The sequence below is a fragment of the Rhinopithecus bieti genome, unplaced genomic scaffold, assembly GCF_001698545.2.
Source record: "Rhinopithecus bieti isolate Rb0 unplaced genomic scaffold, ASM169854v2 scaffold_5333, whole genome shotgun sequence".
In the NCBI taxonomy this organism is placed as follows: Eukaryota; Metazoa; Chordata; class Mammalia; order Primates; family Cercopithecidae; genus Rhinopithecus; species Rhinopithecus bieti.
Window position 1 is genome coordinate 39,604 of NW_016804678.1, and position 17,170 is coordinate 56,773.

The 17,170-nt window shown below is 47.3% G+C and overlaps 1 protein-coding gene across 7 annotated transcripts in view; it reads right to left on the reverse strand.

Moving 5' to 3' along the window:
• The window catches only part of SLC41A3 (solute carrier family 41 member 3), a 75,301-nt gene that overhangs the window by 16,030 nt on the left and 42,101 nt on the right, over positions 1-17,170 (reverse strand). For all 7 annotated transcript variants that reach the window (XM_017869886.1, XM_017869881.1, XM_017869882.1 and 4 more), the window contains 3 exons: positions 10,884-10,955; positions 3,675-3,819; positions 434-580 (listed from right to left, as the gene is read on the reverse strand). In XM_017869886.1, the coding sequence (XP_017725375.1) occupies positions 434-580; positions 3,675-3,819; positions 10,884-10,955 (364 nt within the window). The remainder of the gene's footprint in view (positions 1-433; positions 581-3,674; positions 3,820-10,883; positions 10,956-17,170) is intronic.

Here is a 17,170-nt window from a genome sequence, read left to right on the forward strand (position 1 = left end):
CAGAAATTGGATAATTCATAAGGAAATTTCTTGTGGTTGTGGAGGCTGAAGAACCCAAGGTCGAGGGGCTGCATCTGGTGAGGGCCTTCCTGCTGGAGGGGGCTCTGCAGTCCGGAGGTGGTGCAGGGCATCACATGGTGAGGGAACCAAGCGTGCAGCTCAGGTCTCACCTCCTCTTTTTATAAAGCCACCAGTCCCACTCCCATGACAACTCATTAATCCATCAATCCATTAATCCAATCACCTTTTGAAGGCCCCACCTTTCACTACTGCCAAGTTAGGGGTTAAGTTTCCAAAACATGAAATGTGGGGGCCACATTCAAGCAACAACACATGGGCTGGATGCAAAAGTACCCTTCAGCCTCAGTGATAACCTGTTCCAGGGCCCCTCCTCCACGGAGCCTTTGTGTCTACAGAAGAAGACACTCCTTACCTTTGTGTCTGTAGAAGAAGCTGCTAACCAAAGCCAGAATGGACAGTGTGATGAGGTCTCCCAGGCTGGCTGCAATGGGCGTGGCAATGTTGTCTGGGTTGACCCCAAGCTTTCGAGCACCAATCACTATACAGATCATCAGCACCCCTACAGAGAGAGAGGAGAAAGAGCAAACTCAAATCCCAGGGAGCCAGATGGCTCTGAGCAGGCACAGCAGCACAGGATGGGGACACTGAGTCGGGACTGGCAGATGGCAGGGAGGCTGCCCATTAACTTGCCTCCCTCCACCAAGGCCTTGACGTGAAGCCAGGCTGCCTTGACTTTCAGAGCTTCCCACTACACTGGAGGCCTGAGAAGGCAGGGAGAGCTGGACTCCACTTTGTGACCTGTGCACATGATGCTAAGGAGTGACCTGTGGCTCCCGAGCTCCCAAATCACCAGGAACCAGAGACAGGCAGCCCACAGCCCCATGCTGCATGGAGGCTGCTCCAAAGATGCTTGGAGCAACAGGTCCCCCGGGGGTGAGCTCATGGCCTCCTGTGTTTACTGGCATCCTCTGAGAAGCAGACACCAAGATGGAATCAGCTGGGTAAGAGGTTCATTAGGGACTAGGCCTGTGAGGGAAGACGGGGAGGGTGGGAGGGAGCTGGGAGCACTGACGGACATCGACACAGGCAGGGCGCAGGGGAGGGGGGCAGGGGAGGTGGGGTACATCTGAGACTGCACTGCGTTTCTAGGTGCACTCAGCCAGGCTGTCAGAGGCACACTCGGAGGGCCCTGTGTCTCCCAGGAACAGTCCTGTGCTGGGAGCTTGGCGGTGCTGTCCGTGGTGCACTGGGAGGCACATGCGGTGGTGGCGGATTTTGGGCGGCAGTACTGAAGAGGTGAGGCTCACATTTCCGTGGCCACCATGCCTCCGAAGTCCTCCTTCCTGTTCAGACTGTGCTCGGAAGGGGACTATCACACATGATCTCCTAGTCCCCATCCACAGCCTAGGACTTGACTCAACAGACTCTCACTTGGCTCTCTAAGAAGATACTCTGTGTTGTGGCTACTGGCATTTTAACACTTTACCCAGGATCTTGTAACTCTAAAAACAATTACAATCAACACCTGATGCCATCCTCAAGCTGCCACTACAAGCCGGTTTGTGCCTGGCCTGATCTTGTGAACAAGTCACAGCCCTGTGTCTCCTTCTGAATGCCAGATATAAGTGAATCCGAGTTTGCATGCTGAGTCAGCAAGCTGGGGACAATCTTGCAGGGACCATTTAAAAGAACACCAGTGGTTTGGAGACGCCTATTGAAAACCACTATCCTGAGGCTTGTGTGACAGCCTCTTCAACATTGCCTGGTGAGGTAACCGCAATGCTTCTGAACAGTCATGGACAATACAGATTTTGCTTATGTTGCTAAGCTTCATTCCATCTCCGGGGCCCCAGTTTCCCCTTCTGTAAAATGGGGAGCTGGGAATGGTATTCTCTATAAGCCCCTGCAAAGACAGGGCTGCCCTTCTGGACTGTTAGATTGTGTTGTTTTCAGGAGACTTTATGCTGAGGGTCTCCTGGACTCCTCTTCTCTGGAAAGTCTAGCACATTCATCCTGCCCTATCTGTGGACCAGGCTGGGTCATGGCATCCACCATCTGTCCATGCCTGTGCAGGCTGTGACTAGGAGCCAGCCTCAGCCAACATCCTGAGTAGGGACATGTGGTCCGTAAACCTGCAGCCGGGCTTCGGCACAGTCCTCTTCTGGCCTACACCCTCCACGCTGGCTCCATGCACTGGCACAGGAATGGGGCTGATCAGCTACCTGGTAGGCAGGAACGAGAAACCTCAAATAGTCCACATGGGTAACCTACGGCGAGCTGAGCCCAGAGGGTACTGACTGAGCAAGTAGGTGGGGGAATGGATGTATAAACACAGGTTCAATTATGAAGTTATCAACTTTTCTTTCTTTCATTGCACCAAAGCAAGACATGTGGTCTGCAAGATTCACACAGATACATGACCCAAGAGAGAGCTGGAGGAGAGTCCATTCATTCAGCTAACATCTGCAAGCTGGTTATAAGCCTGGCCCTGGTTTAAGTGATGACAATAACCAAAAGGCTCTGTTCCCATCAGTGGAAATGCCTGTCGGGTGCGGGAAGAGACAGTACACAAGTGTATGAACACATCATTTGAGGTGAGGTGAGTAAAACAGGACACTAACGTAAAGCACGGCTGGAACAAAGGTCACTTTAGTGTTCGTCAGAGGAGGCCTCAGGACAAAAGTGACATGTGGCACTCACTTTAGTGTCCTGTATATTCACAAGCTTATTGTCTGCCCCTGAGCTGGAATATAAAATCAAAACACATTTTGTTGACAGTATATCCCCAGCACTACACGGTGCCAGGCACACAGCAGACACCCAGCAACAATTAATCACCAATGGACAACAAATGCAGCGTGGCCAATGTGAGGCGACTGCTTTCCCTGCACATGTGTGAGCCCCAAGGAAGGGGGTATGTCTGCCCGCATTTCTGTCTCACATGTGCTGCAGATACATGTTAAGCACCAGCTACGTCTGACATGAGAAAGGAGCAGCAGACAGCAGCAGGTAGAAACTACTGGGTCCCCACTCTTGAGGAGTTGACATTTTAGCAGGGAGATGAGGCAGAAAGATGATACACAAGACAATCTGAGCTACACAAGCAGAGCCGGGGCACACGGGAAGGGGAGACAGGAGGTGGGTACATGTGGGAGGGTGGTGCTGTGCACTCAACACTGCTATCCCCCCAACCCACATGTTGAAATCCTCACCCACAAGGTGATGGTGCCTTGCCCTCAGGACACCTGCAGCCTCCAGAGCCCATCACAGGCCTGTGTGTAAGGTCATGCTCAATAAGTGTTTAAAAACCAACAGTCGGACTGCACAGATGAACAAGCCTGCTGTGTGCAGATGTCAGGCCTTGGCATGGGAGTATCAACAGCTGAAGAGATCTGCAGAGCAGGGACAGGTCTTTACACAGCAGAGAGCAGAGGTGAGTGGTGGCAGGAGTGGCACACACCCCTGCCTGGCACAAGGCGGGCCATGAAGACTCAGCTGGCTCTGCCCACCCCGCCAGTGAGACCCCTGAGCCCACCATCAGTCCCATTAGCAGTGGGACTCACACCCCAGAAACTGAAAACACAATGAGCCCTGAGGCGGGACCTCAGAGGAGCAGGGGGCAGGTGGGAGCTCACAGCTGGGGCATGGCTCACCCAGGGCAAAGGCTGCAAGGAAGGCAGTGAGGACACTGCTGGCACACAGCAACTCCACCTTGGCAATATCCACTTCCTCTCGAGACACCGCGCCCAACAGCAGTGCAGCCACAGCAGCCAAGAGCCCCACGACAGTGGCCTGCACCTGTTGGACAGAAATCAGAAGCATGAGCGGGGGCCCCTGGGGCTACAGCCACACTCCCTGCTCTTCACACCTCACTCACTGCAAGGGGCCAGGTGCCACACGCTACTGTCTCCTTTCCCTTACCCTAAAATCTCACAGGCCCTCACCCCAGGAAAAATTACAACCACACCTCACACCTGCCTTGAACCCAACTCCCCTGAAATCATGCTGGTCACCTCTGCTCCCTTGCTGGGTGCCACCTTCAACAGCAGAATCTATTTTTCCACCTTCTGCTCAGGCTTTGGTCAGGGGCCACCTGGTCTCTTGCTGGCAACTCCACTCTCACTGGTCTGAGCAGAGGTGCTCTGCAACTCCCAGCAGCGCAGACAACACACCTCACTTGCCATGTGGTGCACCCCACAGCACAGAGCAGCCACATGGGAGGACTTCACACACTTTTGGTCTCTCCCTTGGCATCCTGCTTACACCCTCCCCTTCCAGACTCTGTTCCTGTCTCCGTCCTGCCGAGCACACACTACAGCCTGTGCCAGGAGCTGCCCTGATCTGGACATCAACACTGGCACCTCTAATCCAAAATGCTGACCTGGAAGTGTTATTACAGAAGGACACAGAAACAAAGAGCTCCACCATGTACAGAGAGGAGAAGAGTGACATGGTTTGGCTCTGTATCCCCACCAAGCCACATGTTGAATTGTAATCCCCAATGTTGGAGACGGAGCCTAGCAGGAGGTAATTGGATCATAGGGGCAGTTTCTCATGGTTTAACATCACTGCCCCTCCTGTCCCCCGCCCCTTGATGAAGTCATCAGTGATAGTGAGTTCTTATGAGTTCCAGTTGTTTAAAAGTGTGTGGCACCTCGCTCCTCTCTCTTGCTCCTTCTTTGACCATACGAAGTGCTGCTCCCCTTTGCATTCTCCCCATCCTTGGAAGTTTCCTGGGCTTTTCCACAAGCTAAGCAGAAGCCAGCATCATGCTTCCATGCTGTACAGCCTGTGGAACTGTAAGCCAATTAAACCTCTTTTGTTTATAAATTACCCAGTCTCAGATATTTCTTTATAGCACTGTGAGAACAGACTAACACAGAAACGTGGTACTGAGGAGTGGGGCACTGTTATAAAGACACCTGAAATGTGGAAGCAACCTTGGAGCTAGGTAATGAGCAGAGGGTGGAAGAGTTTGGAGGGCTCAGAAGAAGACTGGAAGATAAGGGAATGTTTGGAACTTCCTCGAGACTTGTTAATTATTTGTGACCAAAATTCTGGTAATGATATGGACAGTGAAGGCCAGGCTGACGAGGTCTCAGATGGAGATGAGGATCTTTTCGGAAACTGAAGCAAAGGTTCCTTTTATTATACTTTAGCAAATAACTTGGCTGCATTATACCCCTGCCCTAGGGATCTGCATAACTTTGAACTTGAGAATGATGACTTATGGTATCTGGTGGAAGAAATTTTGAAGCAGCAAAACATTCAAGATGTGAACTGGCTGTTTCTAATAACCTATGTTCATATCCATGAGCAAAGAAATGATATAATGATGTAAAACTGGAATTTATATTAAAAGGGGAAGCAAAGAGTAAAAGTTTGAAAAATTTGCAGCCTGGCCATGTGGTAGAAAAGGCAAACCCATTTTCAGGGAAGAAATTCAAGCAGATTGCAGCAATTTACATAAATAAAAAGGAGCCAAGTGCTAATAGCCAAGACCATGGGAAAAGGCCTGGAAGACATCTCAGAGACCTTATTGGCAGCCCCTCCCCTCACAGGCCCAGAGGCCTAGGAGGACATAATGGTTTCATGGGCCAGACCCAGGGCCCCTGCGGCCCTGTGCAGCCTCAGGACACTCTGTCCCACATTCCAGCTGCTCAAGCTCCAGTCATGGCTCAAAGGGGCCCAGATACAGTTCAGGCTGCTGTTTCAGAGGATGCAACCCATAAGCATTGGTGGCATCCACATGGTGTTATGCCTGTGGTTGCACAGAGTGCAAAGTTGAGGCTTTGGAGCCTCCGCCTAGATTTCAGAGGATGTATGGAAAAGCCTGGATATCCAGGCAGAAGCCTGCTGCAGGGGCAGAGCCCTCATGGAGAACCTCTACTAGGGCAGTGTGGGGGGAAATGTGGGGTTGGAGCCCCCCACACAGTTCTCACTGGGGCACTGTCTAGTGAAGCTGGGAGAAGAGGGTCACCATCGTCCAGACTTTAGAATGGTAGCTCCACCAGCATCTTGCCACCATCAGCCTGGAAAAGCTGCAGGCACTGAACACCAGCCCATGAGAGTAGCAGACAGGGCTGAACCCTGCAAAGCCCCAGAGGCAGAGCTGCCCAAGGCCTTGGGAGCCCACCCCTTGCACCAATGTGCCCTAGATGTGAGACATGGAGTCAAAGGAGGTTATTTGGGAGTTTTAAAATTTAATGACTGCCCCACTAAGTTTCAAACCCGCATGAGGCCTGTAACCCCTTCCTTTGGCTGATTTCTCCCCTTTGAAATGGGAGTATTTACCCAATACCTGTATCCCCCATTGTATCTTGAAAGTAATTAATTTGTCTTTGATATTACAGGCTCATAGTTAGAAGGCACTTGCCTTGTCTCAGATGAGACTTTGGACTTTTGAGTTAATGCTGGAATGAATTAAGACTTTGGGTGACTATTAGGAAACCATGATTGTATTTTGCAGTGTGAGAAAGGTATGATCTTTAGGGGGCCAGGGGTGAAATTATATAGTTTGTATTTGTTTCCCCACCAAATCTCATGTCAAATTATAATCCCCAATGTTGGAGGTGGAGCCAGATGGGAGGTGACTGGATCATGGGGGTGGTTTCTCATGGTGACCCTTGGTGCTGTCATCTACAATGAGTGAGTTCTGCTGAGATGTGGTCCTTTAAAAGTATGTGGCATTCCCCCACCACCACTCTCTTGCTCATTCTCTGGCCACATGAAGAGCTGGCTTCCCATCTGTCTCCCACCATAATTTTAAGTTTCCTGAGGACTCCTCAGAAGCCAAGCAGATCCAAGTGTCATGCTTCCTGTACAGCCTGTGGAACTATAAGCCAATTAAACTTCTTTTCTTTATAAATTACCCAGTCTCAGATATTTCTTTATAGCAATGCAAAATGAACTAATACAAATAGCTAGTTTTTTAAAGCTAAAAAATGCTCCCCAAGTTAATCTATGTAATTCCAGTCAAAGTCCCAACAAGATCTTTCACGGTACCTCACAACTCATTTTAAATTTCACAAAAATGAGTAACTGTGCAAAAATAGCCAAGCCAGCTTTGAGAAAGGTCGAAGAGGGAGCTGTGGCATATTCATGATCAATTTGTATTTTAAAGCTGAAGGAATGAAAGCAGTGTGGTACTGACAGAAACAAACAGATCAGCAGGACAGAACAGTCCAAGAATGGAACCATGAATATATGAATATTTAATATATAAGAATGTAATCATGAATATATAGTATCATAAAGGTGGCATTGCAAATCAGGATGGAATGGGTAAATATTAAACAGAGTAAGAAAAAACTGTATTAATATTACATATAATATATATAATTATATATAATTAATATATATTATACAGAATATATAATTATAATATATTTATATTATATATGTTATATTTTAGGAAATATTCTAAATAAAATCTCAATATATGTATAGTATAAACCTTTTTATGCTTAAACAAATATATTGTTATATATAAAACTTTATAACTTATAGGATATATATATATTAATATATAATTATTATATTATACATATACACACAAGTCCGATTATACACTGGACTTCATTATTCTAGATACTAACTAGAAAAATGTACAAGGGTTATGGATAGGCAACTCACAGAAAAGAAAATACAAACGGATAACAGACGTGCATAAAGATCAACTTCTCTAGTAGTTAGGAAAATTCTAAATAAAATCTCCATTTGAAGGTATCTTATTCATTAGCAGCTGATGCTCTTCTTCCTCTTTTAAAAGGTAAGTGCTGTCTTATTTTCTACTGGGGTCTCCCGTTCTGAGCACAGAGCCTGGCACTCTGCAGGTACTTATACAGGCTCAGTGGAAAGATGGATGAATGGACAGATGTGTGGGTGAATAGGTAGGTGGGTGAATGGGTAGATGGATGGACCAATGAACAGATGGACAAATGGATGAGTAGACAGGTAGGTTGGTGGGTGAGTGAGTGGCTGGGTTGATGGATGGATGGATGCACAAGATATACTTTGTTTATTTATCAGATTAGGTAAGATTAAAATTTAAAAGGTTGATAATATAAAATACATATTGACAAGTATGTGAGAAAATGGTTCTCTTATACATTGAAGGGGGTCAATATTGGTACAGGAATTTTGGGGGAAACTTTGGCTATAATTTATCTATATACCTTATGAAGCAGCATTTTCTCCAAAGAAACATTTGCGTATGTGTACAAAGCATTCACAGCTGATATTTACTGAGTGATATCTGCCATGCTCAAGGTAGTTTTTATTCAGTAAGTCATTATTAAGAGAAAAGTACAAGTCACAGAATTATGTGTATAACACTTTTTATGCTTAAACAATACAGAAAACCATATATATTATCTGTGGGCACACACATATATAGGGTGAATTCAAAAAGTAGTTTAGAAGAATATTTTCAATGCTAATGAAATTGCTCAAATATTAATGGTAGGGCTAATTATGTAATACTAAGAAATAAAATAGTTTTTAGTCATTTTGGAGGGAAATCCAGAGCTTTGAACTGTTCACACCCTTTGAACTTGTGGGAAGTTATCTTAAGAATTTCATGCACAAAGATACTTACACTGCAGTATAATCTTTCAAGTAAGTCAAAGGCTAGGAAGACCTCAAGGCCCCGCTCAGTGGCAGGGTTCAGGGAAGTGGGCAGGGCTGGTGCTGAGTGGACTCCCAGGGGACTAGCTCTTAGTGGCTCCCCTTTGGTCACTGCTGCCTCCCCACATTTATATGACAGAATATGTTGAAGTTCTTAAAAAGTCCAATGAATAAAACTTATTGCACTGCTGATGATTCAGAGTTAATTTAGCTTTTTCAAAATGGAGGAAACAAAATTACATTCATGCTAGGATTGGGACTATATGCCAAGCCAGTGCCTGGCCCTGAGCCGGGCTTCATAAACATATGCTGAGAATCAATTATGTGGAAATGTGCATCCATATGGACAAAGATTTTATGGAAAACAGCAAAGTACAACCAGTGTGACTTGTAGTCGAGGCATTTATTACCTGCCCCTTGCTAGACCTTGTGTTAGAGGCATCCCCAGCATCTCATTCAACTCTGCAGTTCCTTGGCCACAGGACATGGTGCTAGCCTGTGAGACTCGGCTCAGCTGCAGACAGCAGACATTTAAACACACAACTACAACCAGGGCAGCTGCAGCAGCACGCATAAGGCACCAAAGACGTAAAAGGCAGAGAGAGATACACCTGGTGTCAGGTAGGAACTTACACCTGAGTGGAGCCTTTAAAGAACTTTAGGGGCAGTTGAACTAGAGGAGAAAGGCCCTTCCCAGGAGAGATGCTGAAGGTACACGGCAGGGAGGTGCAAAGGGGTGGGGGCTGGACAGGAAGCTGGTGAGACAGCGTGGTCAGGCCCACAGTTGGACGAGGGGAGCCAGTGAAGGAGAGGAGGCATAACTGACTTTGGGTTTTAGAGAGGCCATGAGGGTGGCCAGGAGGAGCTGGAGGATTCCTGGCCTGGGAGTAGCTAGAGCAGTGCGCAGGTCTGCCATCATCGGGTGGAGGGGGGGAGGAGGGGAGGAGGAGGAGGAAGAGGAAGAGGAGGAGGAGGGGGAGGAGGGGGATTCATGCACAACTCAGAGGCAGAAGTCTCAAAGGGACTGCATGCTGAGAAGCAGCTGGGGCGACTTGGTTTCTGGTGTGGTTACTGGGAAGGACCATCCACAAGGCACACCCTGACAGGACAGGGTCATGTCCAGGTGCCAGCCAGATGCCACACTCCGACATGGCGACAACTTCACAACACCCCTGCACAGGTAAGGTGAAATGACTTGCCTGAGACCCCTCAATGGGCTGATTCCCAAAGTGAGCTTTCAACCATCAGACTAGACTGAGTTGGGGACTTTAGCAGAGGTGAGTATGGGCAGAGAAGATAATGAGGCCAGACTTGGCTGTTTTGGGGGTGCCTCGGGGACAGGCAGATGGAGATGCCCCGTAGAGTTAGATGTACTGGTTCTGGAACCCAGGTGAGGGATAAAGTAGGTATCATCCTAATGTGATGGATAGGGGGAGTCAGCCCTGATCAAGGCTATCCAGTGGATAGACGATGGGCTGTCTGATCTCAGGGTCCATATTCTCAGTGCTGCCACAGACCGCCCCCACCCAGAGATGCCCAGAAGGTTCTAGGATAAAGCTACCTCCAGTCTATGTCCAGGCCCAACCTCTCCTCTTGCCTCTCAGCCAATCTCTTCCTCATCTTCCCCTGCCTTGGGCCTCTTAACTTAGTGACACTCTGTGGCAAGGTCCCAGGAAAAAAGCTTAGCAGAACTGGGATCTGGGAGAAGGATGTGTGAGTGAGAGGAGCATGAAGCAGCTAAGGGGTTAAGATGTCTCTTGCAGGCTGAGAAGGACCAGGCAGAGAGGCAGGAGCAGAGCCAAGGGAGGATTTCCAGGCAGGAAGGATCCACAGATGCCCAGAAAAAGTAAGATCACATGTAAGAGGCAATCACAGGCTGCCTCAGTTAGGGGAACACCTGTGGCCTGAGAAGCACAATTGGAGGAAAGAGAAGCCTGTTAGTACTGTGCAGGCCATGAGACAGAGAAGGAGCAAGTACAGGTGAGTCTTTCAAGAAGTGGGGCTTGGAAAGGAGGGAGTGGGGAAGCTGGAGGGACCCTGGGTCTGCTTCAGGTGGGCTGAGCCTCCAGAAGCTGCGTGAATGCGGTCTGTTGGATATGGGAGGGACAGGTAGCTACCTGTTCTCAAAGTTCAGGCCAGAGTGCAGAGTCAAGAGCTCAATAGGTTTCACCCTTCCCACCTGGGCAAGCCTGGCTGCAGATTCAGAAGGGAGGTCGGACAAGGTGGAGACTCACCTGGATGAGGGCCAGGTTGCTGCTGATGACTCTGTGCTGCTCCTGGGGGTCATCAATTTGTCCAGTGTTGGCCTAGAATGAAGAGAAAAGGACAAAGGTAGGACTGGTAGGCCCAAAGCCAGGTCAACCCTTGCTGGAAAAGGCAGTCTCTCCGGGGAGAAATCAACGAATACCATTTCATCAGCGTCAGAAAAATTACTCTGCTCAGTTTTCCAAACAGCGAACTGGCCTTCTAATATGGGGACTGGGGAGAAACGTTAGGGCACAGACCCCTTTGAGAACTGGATGGGGGTCATGGACCAGTCCTCCATGACCATGCAAGTACATGACTGCACACACACAGCAGTACACACAGGCACACATAGCCACGCACAATGCGTAGAGGCACACATGCATGCACACACACAGGCATGCATGTTAGCAATTTCAAGGCCATTTCTAGCTCTCAAACTCATGTGTAGACCTCAGTCAAGGCCTCCTACTGTGAAGCCTAGTCTGTGGCCAGGTCCCCCTGCCACCTACAACACCCTCCTCTACCCCGAAGCTAGCCTTATCTCCAATGACCACCAATCCCCTCAATGTCACCTCAGCAAAATCATCCCATTTAAGGAACACATAAAAGTCTCTCTTATCTTAGGATAAAAAAGAGAGATCATAAATATGACTTTCTCCTTTAAAAATGGTTTTTGGCTCCTAACAGCATAACAATTACCAACAAAATTCAAGACATAAATAAGAAAAGTTTTCAAAGCAAATATATTTTCCTAGATTCCTTAAACTCAGTTCATTAAGTTCCTGAACTCCAAGGAGAAAAATATAATAATGCATCTACTGCTAACACACTTGATAATTCATTTTCTTTTCACAGAGAAGGGGAACCTTTTTGTCTTCAGCATGACTGACGTCTGGGACATGGCACCTGACTGTGGGTAGGCCTTAGTCCACTCTTGTTGAGTAGATGTGACACCCACTGCAGGTGTCCCTGTTTGAACAGTAAGGGAAGGAGGCAGGGCAGAGACGCAGCAGAGCCCAGGGCGTGATGAGCACGCATAGCCAATGACTCACCCCCTCTTCTGCTCTGCAGCTGCACCGTGTGTTCACTGGGACCTAAGTGTGCCTGTCTGCTGCTTCAACTCATGTTTTCTATTAATCATCCAGCTCCAACCTGGGTGCTGATCTTATCAGATAAGGGAGTTGTGCTGGCCCATATGATTTCTGAGTATGAGTCAGAAAAGATACTTTCTCAAGATATTTATCATCTATAAAACATCTATAGCCTGTACAGCCCACACGGCAGCCTGGCCCTTGCTATGCATGTGAGCCTGAGTCCATCCCTGGTGTCCAGGAGCACATCACTGAGCGAAGGCTGCACAAAGCAGCAAGTGAGACCAAGAGGTAAAACAGTGAGGGCAGGAGGATGAGGAGCTCAGACATCCACAGAGGTGGGAGAGACATGGGAGGGGAAGAAGTATGGCAAGATGTAGAGTGTAAAGGGATTAAGATTTCAGAGTGTCTAGAGTATTTCAGGGCCAGGGTGCCTGAAGTGGACTGAAGGTGGCACTCACCAGAGCTGAGCCGTCCAAAAACTTGGAGGCTTGGAGGTCCTAGAGATATCAGGGGAAATAGCTGCAGGCCTGGGGCCAGTCTGAATAGGGATGAAGAGTTCAAAGAGAAAACCAGTGGGAGGCAGGAGCATCTACGGAGAGCAACCCAGATTTTTCTCAACAGAAGGGTTTCACAGAGGCCCTTCCTCAATGTGCATTTAGATTTCATTGATTTTTTTAAAAACTTCTTTGAATCTGACAATTCCAGGATTCTACAAAAAATCCCACAGGATCCTGTCTCTGTTCTAGATTTTCTAAGCCTTTCCTTACTGTCTACGTAAAACAGCCTGCTTTCACCAACTTGGGGTGCCAGCGCCGGGTATTCTCCATGCATGCCTTGGGCCTGCTCTCCCCTCCACCAGCTCTGGGCCTGTGAGGCTGCCCTGTGAGGATGGCATCAACAAGCTCAACACAGCCCCCCTTGCCCTTTCACTTGTGGTTGGTTCGGGCCAATGGGGAGCCATTGGAAGAACACTGGAGGCCCAACAGTGAGTGAGATTGGGGTGTGTGACCGCTGCACCCTTCCTATGGAACAGGGGCTGTGATCTTCCACCCAAACCCACAGCTCCAGTGGGTTAGCCTTCACCTACAGCTACACGCACAGCTCCAACCCCACCCACCAAGATCTGGAAACGGCCTTTCCTCCCTCTGCCCCTTGAGAACTGGAGTGATACTCACTCCCTGTGGGAGTGCAGGACATGGAGTCAAGGGAGATCATTATGAAGCTTTAAAATGTAATGCCTGCCTCTTCTTGGTTTCCTGAATGAACCCTTCCAGAAACTCTGCTCACTGCCCACTTGTATGTCCTCTCTCTCCTACCAGGATCCTGACCTATCCAATGACTCATCCCTTCGGAAGGACGTTTAGCCCGCTCATGTAATTTGTCATTACTTTCTGTATTTTTTTCTAATAACAAAATACACTTACTAGATTAAGACGAAAGATGGAACATCTGTTTTGCTATCCTCACTACTCTCTGTATTTTTTTTCTAATAACAAAATACACTTACTGGATTAAAAAGGAAGATGGAACATCTGTTTTGCTATCCTCCTTTCCAGATTGGGGTAAGACAATCTTTTAACATTTTATTTGGGAATAATTTTAGACTTCGGAAAAGTTTCAAGGTCAACAGAGAAAGCTCCTACATACCCTGCACCCAACCTCTCCTGATAATACTTACATAACCTGAGATAGTCACGCATATGGTTTGGATGTGTGTTCCCTCCAAATCTCATGTGGAAGTGTGATCCCCAGTGTTGGAGGTAGGATCCGGTGGGAGGTGTCTGGGTCATTGGGGCAGATCCCTCATGAATAGCTTGGTGCCCTTCTTGTGGTAATGAGTGAGTTTTCACTCAGTTCACATGACAGCTAATTGTTTAAGAGTCTGGCACCTCCTTCCTCTCTCCTCCCTTTCTTGCCATGTGATGCCTGCTCTCCTTTGCCTCCACCATGAGTGGAGGATGGAAGCCTCATACCTTGGTGGCTTCCAAGTGGTGTAAAGTCTGTCAGCGCATGGAATGCAAGAGTGAAAGAGGTTTGGCTGCTTTTACCTAGATTTTAAAGGATGTATGTGAAAGCCCGGATGCCCAGATAGAAGCCTGCCACTGGGGCAGAACCCCCACAGAGAAACCCTAGTAGGGCAGTGCCAAGTGGAAATGTGGGGTTAGAGGCCACCTAAAGCCCCCACTGGGCTAATGCCTAGTGGAGCTTGGAAAGGAGACCACCACCCTCCATACCCTAGAATAGTAGAGCCACTAGCCAGCTTGTACTGTGTGCCCGGAAAAGCCGCAGGCACTCAACTCCCACCATGAGAGCAGTCACAGGGGTAGAAAAGTCCAGAGGCCTTGGGAGCCTCCTGTTTGCACCAGTGTGCCCTGAACGCAGGACATGGAGTCAAGGGAGATCATTATGAAGCTTTAAAATGTAATGCCTGTCTGCTGGGCTTCAGACTTGCATGGGGCCTGTTGTTTGTTTCTTTCAGCTGATTTCTGCCTTTTGGAATGAGAATGTTTACCTAAAGCCTGTACCACCATTGCATCTTGGGATGGGAGTAAATCACTCAAAAGTGGAAGAAATGTGTGTTGGGTTTCAGATGAGACATTGGACTTTTGATTGAGTTGATGCTGGAATGAGTTAAGACTTTTGGGGACTACTGGAAAGGGATGATTGCATTTTGTAATGTGAGAATGAGATATTTGGGGGGGCCAGGGGAAGAATGATCTGGTTTGGATATTTATCCCTTTCAATTCTCATGTTGAAATGTGATCCCCAGTGTTGGAGGTGGGGCCTGGTGGGAGGTGTTTGGGTCATGGGGGTGGATCCTTCATGAATGGCTGGGTGCCCTCCTCATGGTAATGAGTGAGTTCTTGCTCTGAGTTCACATGAGAGCTGATTAAGAGTCTAGCACCTCCTCCTTCCCTCTCTCTTGCTCCGTCTCTCATCATGTAACACATTGGCTCCCCTTCAGCTTCCACCATAATTGGAAGCTTCCTGAAGCCCTCACCAGAAGCAGATGCTGGTACCATGCTTCCTGTACAGCCTGCAGCACTATAAGCCAAATAAACCTCTTTTCTTTATAAATTATCAAGTCTCAGGTATTCCTTTAGAGCAACACAAATGGATTAACATAGTCACTAAACTAAAAATTGAACACTGGTACAACACTAGTAACTAAACTATAGAATGTATTCATATGTTCCCAGTTTTCTCACTAATGTCCTTTTCTTATGTTCCAGGAATTAAATCAGGATCGCGCACTGCATTTAGCCACAGCTCCTGAGTCTCATTGTAGAAGAATACAAGTCAACTATTTTGTGGGATGTCCCTCAATTTGGGTTTGTCTGAGGCTTGCTCATGATTAAACTGAGGTTGTGGATTTTGAGGTAGAAGACCAGTGAGGTGAGGAGAATTCACTGTGCACCCTGTCACAGGTGATAGCAAGACTCATCACCAATGCTGCTGACCCAGGTCACTGCTGAGGTGGCATCTGCCAGGTTTCTCCACTGCAAACACTATTTTTTTGCTTCCTATACTCTCAGTTAGAAATGAGTCATTAGGTCTTGCCCACACTCAAGGGGAAGGAATTAAGCTTTAGCTCCTCTAAGACAGTATATCCAAGATTTGAGGACATATGTTAAAACAACCAGAGCAATCTACACATATTTAAAGGAGATGCTTTGAGGCTATGCAAAGATCCTTCTTCTCTTTAAAGTCCCACACTCTAATAATGTATTAAGGGATCTTACCTGTGGATATGTGTACATACACAGGTTAGCACACATACATATATACGTTTCCTAATTCAGTGCACTGAGAGGAACTAGAAGTGGTGGCATCCCAGGAGCAACAAGTACACCCACTGCCCAGATCTTGTTTGCTAAATTCAGTTCTTCAATAAAAGAGCCAGCTTCCTTAGGAAAATGGCTCATTCTAGGGCCAGGGCAAGGAAAATACAACGTGTGTACCTGGAGTATTTCACAGTGCCAAAAGGTAAGGGAGTGCCCAAGAGCGGGTGGGGCACGTCAGGAAGCAGGAGCCACCCGAGCTAGAACCATTTCAGCAACAGAATAAATATGAGTACAGGCTTTTAACCTCAAGAATAAAGTAAATATCCATGCATCTATACATACCATAAATATCTCTCTACATACATATTACAATAGACATGAGTTCATGCTTATTTCCAACCCTAATCCAGCATCACAGGATTCATTCTAGCACTGAGGAGATAGTTTTTAAAATGTACTAGAGTGCTGGAAAATAAGAAAAGGTATTTATACTGTAACAGAAATGAAAAGGAATCCCTGAACAATGGAAAGTGATAAATTGGGTTGACAAGTGAATCCATAACTGAAAATGACAGAGGAAAGGCCTATTGCAAAAGGCAGAGGTAGTCCTGGGGATAATGGGAGCAGAAGGGAGCCTGGAGCAGCGGAAAGGGCATTTGCTGTAGAGACCTCTGCAGGAGCTTCAAGGAGGGTTGACCTTTCCCCTGCCTGCTTGGTTTGTGCCAAGAATAAGATGTGGCCACCTGGCCTCGCTCCAAGCAGATGCAGTGAGAGTGTTGAGGTCAGAGAGGCGGGGCAGTGCCCCAAGTGGCCGTGACAAGAGGGACACAGAGCCCCCATACCCATGAAAAGAGTTACTGGCACATAGTCTAGGCAACACATGCTGACTGCCCTCCCTCCGATCCTGAGAGACAGCTTCCTCTAACTAAGGACAGTATTCACAGATCTAGGAGGTAAGTGTACATCTAAAATAAAATGATGCACAAGCACCTATTCACTAAAGGCACGTCACAAGGCTCTGTGTTTGAAACTCATCAAAGTCAACCAATGGAAGTACAAAATCTAGGGAAACAGAATCAAAGGATGAAACTGAATAAGTATCTAGGATAAGTTAACTAAATGAGATGTCAGAGAATGGTCCTTCATAAATAAAAAGATAATTTTTGAGATTCTAGAAAGTACACTATCTCTGAATTTAAAATAAAAAACAAAATATCTTTTCATTAGATGGCTTCAATAGCACAGTGGTTGAAGAGAAAGTGATGAGTGAATCAGTGAAAAATTAAATGGAGCAGAAGTATTCTAGCAGAAATGCAGGGAGTATGAAAAGAGAGTTAAGAAACTCAAAAAGGTAGACTCAGAAACTACAATATGTACCCAAATAGGAGTTCCGGG